The sequence below is a fragment of the Pygoscelis adeliae genome, unplaced genomic scaffold, assembly GCF_000699105.1.
Source record: "Pygoscelis adeliae isolate BGI_AS28 unplaced genomic scaffold, ASM69910v1 Scaffold628, whole genome shotgun sequence".
In the NCBI taxonomy this organism is placed as follows: Eukaryota; Metazoa; Chordata; class Aves; order Sphenisciformes; family Spheniscidae; genus Pygoscelis; species Pygoscelis adeliae.
The window spans coordinates 653,367-659,970 of NW_008825408.1; the positions used below are offsets into that span (position 1 = coordinate 653,367).

At 63.5% G+C, this 6,604-nt stretch overlaps 1 protein-coding gene across 1 annotated transcript in view; it reads right to left on the bottom strand.

Moving 5' to 3' along the window:
- LOC103922323 (transmembrane protein 8A-like) overlaps positions 1–6,047 on the bottom strand; it is a 17,859-nt gene extending 11,812 nt beyond the window's left edge. The window contains exons 1-10 of the mRNA XM_009330432.1: positions 6,005–6,047; positions 4,926–5,115; positions 4,181–4,388; positions 3,892–4,025; positions 3,498–3,757; positions 2,978–3,234; positions 2,558–2,654; positions 2,226–2,349; positions 634–776; positions 252–434 (exon numbers count right to left, since the gene is read on the bottom strand). Of these exons, the coding sequence (XP_009328707.1) occupies positions 252–434; positions 634–776; positions 2,226–2,349; positions 2,558–2,654; positions 2,978–3,234; positions 3,498–3,757; positions 3,892–4,025; positions 4,181–4,388; positions 4,926–5,115; positions 6,005–6,047 (1,639 nt within the window). The remainder of the gene's footprint in view (positions 1–251; positions 435–633; positions 777–2,225; positions 2,350–2,557; positions 2,655–2,977; positions 3,235–3,497; positions 3,758–3,891; positions 4,026–4,180; positions 4,389–4,925; positions 5,116–6,004) is intronic.
- Between the last annotated feature and the right edge of the window lie 557 nt (positions 6,048–6,604).

The window sequence follows — 6,604 nt, forward strand, 5'->3', positions numbered from 1 at the left end:
GCGGCCCAGCCCCGCACTGGCCTGCTGGACCACGGGCTGGAGCCGGGCCATGGCAATGACGGTGACCCAGACAGACATGAGGGAGCCCAGGAAGTCGCAGAACTGCAGCACGTCGTACTCCATGATGCAGAACACCACGATGCCTGGCTGGTCGCAGGCGTGGTAAAACTGGGGTGGGGGGAAAGGGTGTGAGAGCTGCCCCACACAGCCCTGGCCCCTCGCCTGCCCCCCCAGCTGCCCCCACCCCACACTCACAGTGGAGAAGAACATGGTGAAGATGTAGACAGCAGCTTCCAGGAGGTAGTGGCTGCGGACGGCGATGGCCACGGGAGGCACAAACATGACATTGCTGAGGCACAGCAGCAGCGTGGAGAGGAGCTGGAAGCCATAGGAGAAAGCCTCGGCATTGTCTGTGCAGCCCCAGCCGTTCCAGCCTGTGGCCGGGGAGAGCCACCGTCACCCCTGCAGCACTCACAGGGGCTGGGGAGGGAGCGGGGAAGCCCCTTTCCAGCGCCCCGCGGAGAGCTGGCGCGGGGGAACTAACGGGGTGCACAACCCCCGGGGAGGAGGGGAGGATGCCGGGGGGTGTCCCTGGGTGCAGCGGGCACCATGGGTGCCTGGGGCAGCTCTCACCAGCTTTGCACTCGCAGGCGGCATACAGGTAGTTGTTGGTGCGCAGCAGCTTGCACTGGCCATAGATGCCGCAGTCGTTGATGCAGGGCGAGAGGTAGGCGCGCAGGTACACCTCAGCCGTCACGTTAGTGCAAGGCTCAAACCTGCGGCACAGGAGAAGGGGGTCAGCCCTCGCCCTGCGCCCCTCAGGCAGCTCCCGCCTCCACCAGAGGCACCCGTCACACCCAGACTTGGCAGGTGATGGGAGACCCAGGGTCTGGGTGAGGGCAGAAATGAGCTGCTTTGGTGCTACGTATGGCAGCTGAGAGCTGGTGCCCAAGGATCTTGTGTGCTGGAATTGTCTGTGCCAGGCTGGGTGAGCAGGAGGAACGTGGCCTCGCTTAGACCAACTTTGCCTTTAGCAACGCACTCAGCTGGCTCCTATTTCGTTTGGATTTTGCTATGCAAACACCGTGCCCTGCAATGCCTGTGTGCGACCGTGTCGGGGAAGGACCGACTGCAACTGGCAACTCAGCGTGAACTAGAAATGCAGCAGAGGAGTCAAAGCAGACACAGCACTCTCACTGCCCCACGTCGCCCACGCACAGGGCTCTGGGCACACCCAGCACCTCGGCAGCTCCAGCACGCAGGAGCACAGACAGGCCCACGTCCCGACAGCACGCACCAACTGCTGCCTGTGCACACGCAGGCACCCCAGCGTGCACAAACGTGCACACAGCGCTGTCTGCACACACGCACAGGGGGTGTCTGCACATGGGTCTGCTGTCCCTGCGTGTGATCACACAGTCAAATCTGCACACACACGCACGCAGAACACACACAGCCCTGTCTGCACAAACCTGAACACACACACACACACACAGAGCTGTCTGCATGTGTGCACTCAAACATTCATGCAGTGCTGTCTACATGCATGCAGTGCTGTCTACACGCATGCACCAAATGTGCATGCAGCACCATCTACATGCATGCACCGAACACCCAGTGCTGTCTGCATGCACGCACTGAACATGCACACAGCACCATCTGCACAGCACAGAGCCCCACATGGACTCTCGCATGTACAGACACAGGCACACAACAGCCCCTCTCCTCCGCAGGGCTCTCAGACAGACATATGAGCCAGGCGCAGAGCCGCAGACACAGGACCGGTCCCTGGAGACGCTGAGCAGAGCAGGGGCACAGCAGCCTGACCAGAGCTGCCCCCTCATATGCGCAGCCAAGCCCTGTCCTCTCAGTGACAGCCCAGTCCCCTCCTGGGCACAGCCACAGTTGGGCACTGCCGCGGAGATGGGCAGGCACCAACAGATGCACGGCGTTCGCAAGCTGACAGGCACTTCCTAACCAAGAGACAGAGGGAAGAGCCGCAGGGACCCACAGATGGCCAGGCAGGCACAAGATAGAGCCATCCGTGCCCACGCAGGCACTCACACGGTGACACACAGCCCGCGACGCCACGTGCACACACGTGAGCGGTGACACGCAGCGCAGGGGCCAGGCACACCCACAGACCCACAGCGCGCACGGATGCAGGCCATGGTGGGGACATCCCCTCTGGGCGCGCAGGGAGGGGACATGCCGGGGGCTCTTACCCGTGCTCCGTGGCACAGAGCGAGCGCAGGCTCAGGTACCAGCTGCCCGTCGGGGGGTAGGGGATCCGCAGGCGGCTGAGGCTGGCTGTGGCGTTGACGGAGAGCAGGAAGCCTGCCAGGGTCTCTGCAGACAGGGAGAGCTCTGGGTGAGCAGGGCAGGGGGCAGCCCCTTCCCCTGAGCAGAGCCGTGACAGGGACAGAGCACCCTGTGCCAGGCTCCGAGGCCAGATGCCCCCACGGTCTCTGCCGTCTCCCACCCAGCTTCTTGCCGGACACATGGGGTGTGTGACCCCCACGGCCATGGCAGGATACACACGCACAGCCCAGCCTACCCGTCTCGCAGGTGACTGACGCGTTGTCACCGGACGTCAGCGGGACTTCGTGGTTCAGACACCCGAACACTGTCACGTTCTCGCCACACAGGGAGCTCTGACGGCAGAGGAGGAGATGGCCCTAAACCAGTGCTGGGGATGTCCCCTGCTCTGACAGCACCCAGATCACCGCACACCACCCAGCAGTGCCCTAACCCACTGCCCATCAACCAAGAACACCCCAAATCCAGGCCATCATCCTGCCCTTAAAGCACCCTAATCTGTGTTCCATCACCCAAGAGCTCCCAAACCATGACCCGTGACCCAAGAGCACCCCAAATCCTGTCCCTCACCCTGCTGCAGCCCCAACATCATCCATCTCCCAGCCCATCCACCCCCAGGCTGCCCTGCCCCACCCAGGGCAGAGCGTGGCCACCTCACCACGTTGAGCCGCAGCTCCAGGTTGAGCACCCCACCACTGTCCAGCACCGGTAGGAGGTTGATGACGAAGACAGCGGGGCGGTCGGGCGGCACCGATACGTTGGGCCCAAAGAAGATGTAGAAGTGGACGGAAAAGGTGTCCAGCTCATTGCGCAGCGTGGGGCGGACTGGCCAGCACCGCTCGCCGGCAGGCGAGGCGGTGGGGATGGGGACGGAGGGCAGGAAGGGTGGCCGGGCCAGGCTGGGTCGGGAGCAGTCTGGGGGGCAGAGCCATCAGCCTGGGCACCGCACAGCTCCTCCAGCCCCCCTCTCGGTTCCCACCTCCCCTTCTTGCCCACTGCTCACCTCCATCTGCAACGCAGCCCCAACACCTCCCGGTGTCCCCATCCCAGCAGAGCTGGGTATAATAACCCTGCGCCCAGCTGGGGCCAGATCCTGCGGGCGTCCTTTACTCCCCCACCAGTCACCCAAGCAGAGTCAAGACCATGCCCCCCACCCGGACCTCCCCATGCACTCTCACCTGTGAGCTGCACAGTGACCTGGAAGGAGACAGTGCCCGGCACCCCGGGGTGTTTCTCCACCAGCACGTAGTACCAGTGCTGCCAGAAGGGCAGGTCCAGCGCCAGCTGGCAGGGAGCGTGCTCCCGGCAGTCCAGCGCCGTGGAGTTGTGCAAGGGGGGAGCCTTGGCCCGCATGCGCAGCCAGAGCGGGCAGCCCTCGGTCCCGCGGCACCGCAGCACCTCCACCAGCACTCGCGACGTGTAGCTGGGCACAAACACCCTGCGGGACAGCAGTGTCAGGTCCCGCCCCTCACCGTGGACCAACAGGACTGGGGAGGCAAGCCAGCGGGATGGGGCACCCTAAGCTCCCCACCCTGGGGACGTCCTCTCCTTAGGACACCCTCTCGCACTCACTTGTAGAGGCAGGAGCGGTTGTGGGGGGCCATGCTCTGCTCGGTGACATAACCGGGGTACAGCACGGCGATGTTCACCAGGCGCTGCACGATGAGCTGTGGCTGGAAGAGATACTGGCACTCCTCGTAGAGCCCCTGCACCAGCAGGACAGTCAGCATGGGGCAGGAGGCATGGGGCACTGTCCCCACTTGGGACATCTGCCCCGGGCGCTGCCAGCCCCGGACAGTCAGGCCCAAGCAGAGCCCTGCAGTGAGCCCTGCCGCCCCACGGTTCCCCCCAGGCCCTTCACCTTGACGGAGATCTTGCCCTCATCTTTGGGCAGGTGGGCAGCGAGGAACCAGTCCCCGGGCAGCGGGCTGGTGACATTGAACACCCCCGTGGTGCGGTTTGGCAGGGTCCAGGTGAGGGTCAATGCGAAGGAGCCAGGGACAGCTGTGTCCCTGGGGAAGTGCGTGTGCAGCGGGTTAATGACGGAGGGAGCCCCTGAGCGGAAATACCTGCAGGAGAGACAGCGGTTCGCAGGGTGCAGGCTGGGCATCGTGGCAGGGCCGGCCAGCCTGCCCTACACGTGAGGGTCTGTCCTCCAAGCTATTAGGAAGCTCCAAGACATGATGGGGAAGCCGTCTGTAAGCTGGGACCTTGCTGGAGACTGTGAGCTTCCCTGGGTGGGTGTTCAAGCAAAAGCGTTCATGTATGAGATGCGCAAAGGAGTGGAGCCTGCAACGGCCCTGGGAAGACGAATCATGGGGAGTAAGCGTGCATGTGTATGTGTGTGCACGTATGTGCATATATGCATGTGTGCATGCGTCTGTGCACACGTGTGCACCTGCACATGCACGTGCGTGCCTGCACATGCACGTGCGTGCATGACTGCTCCTCCGTGTGCGTGCACGCGCATGCATATATGCACACGTGCACGTGCAAGCGAGCAGCAGACAAGAGCGGGCAGGCTCCAGGGCAAGTCCAAGCAGGGGGCAGCAGGGGCAGGCAGGGGCAGGCAGGCAGGGCACAGACAAGGCAGGCTGCTTACTCACACAGTGATGCTACGGTCTGGGCATTGGTCCCCGAAGGTGCCACCCTGCTCCTTGAAGGTGATGAGGTTCCAGACGGCGATGACTGTGTCCTCGGGGATGTGGAAGTGGAAGAGCTCGATGCTGGCAAAGGAGCGGAAGGGGCTCAGCTTGCGTGGTGTGCGGGTGAAGTAGTCGGTCACAAAGAGCCCACCTGCAGAGGAGACCCAAGGGAGTCTCAGTGGGGTGAGGGACTGGGGGGGTGCAGCACCCCTCCCAGACCAGGCCCACCCACCCAGGCTCTGAGCACGTCCCAAAACCGGCAGCCTGGAGGCAGGAGGGCTGGGACTGTGCCATTTCAGTGAGTCTCCAGGGCTGATGTCAGCTGTGCCCGGCTGTGTCTCCCAGCCCTGGCACAGTTCTGCATCATGCCTGGTTCAGCATTGCCTCGCGCCCAGTTCCCTGAGCTGTGGGCACTCATCCTCTGGAGCCTGAGGAGCCCTCGGCCCTGGCTGCTCGGGCTCTGCCCAGGTGCAGCCCACCTCTTTCAACTCATCGTCCTCTTCAGTGAGGACCTGCTCCCTGCGTTTTACCTGTAATAAAGGGCCACTCCTCATGGCTCCAGCCCTGCCCCAACAGGCCAGCTCCCACAGGGACACAGATTCCCCCCTTCTCTGCCTGCCGAGGAGACTCAGCACACATCCCATCATAAACCACAGAGTCCCACCCTAGAACCACGAGAAGGAGTGAGCGGTGCCCTTCCTGCACAGCCTCCCAGCTCTCCCATGGTTTGCGGAGGAGGAGGAACGGTGCACATATGTGTGCACATATGCACACGTGGGTGCTGTCTGCCTGCACGGCAAAGTGGAGGCGTGCACACCCACATGCATGGGCATGCCTGGGCTGTGAACAGCCCCATGTCTGCAAGACGCTTCCTGCAAGCCCACGGCATGCACTGGGGCCACCTCCCCCTGCCCAACTGTCTGACAGTTTGATTTCCAGGGATTTCAAGGAGCCCTGGCAGCAGAGGGGCAGCCACTTCCTTGCCGCAGTAGAAACAATGGAGACCTGGTCTGCAGACAGCAGCTGTAACTTCACCCTACCATCGCCACACTTCCCCAGTGCCAGCCTGGGAGACCCGTCCATTACTCCCCAGAGATGCACCAAGGAAGAGATGCACCTCCGCGCAAGCTGCCGGGGGCTGCCGGCAGAGGATGGGCTGGGAGCAGGGCTGTGCCCCGGAGGACTCGTCCAGTGGGGGAGCGGGACAGCTGAGAAGAAGGGCTGCTTCGCACAAGCGTGCACCCGGCCGGGAGTGCGCGCGTGTGCTCGTGTGCACATGTGTTTTTGCTGCGTGTGTGCAGCCCCAGCTGGCCGTACGCTGACATGCATCTGCTCCCTCTCCTGGAACAAAGGCGGCTCCCCCTCCCCTTCACCGACAGCCGACACAAGCCAGACATGAAATACCTGTCTCAACGCAAGAGCACCCGATCCCAATTTCCCCACCACGAACCACCAAGCCGCTCCACAGCTCCCCTCCCCACGTGGGGACAGTGACCTGGCAGGGGACCCCAGGGAGGAGGGGATGTTGAACGCAGTTCTAGGAGGTGGCATGGGGGGAAGCACTCGGAGCTTCCCGGTCCCGGCGCGGTGGACACCCACCCCCCCCCCCCCCATCCCCCCTCGCCCGCGCCCCGGAGGGG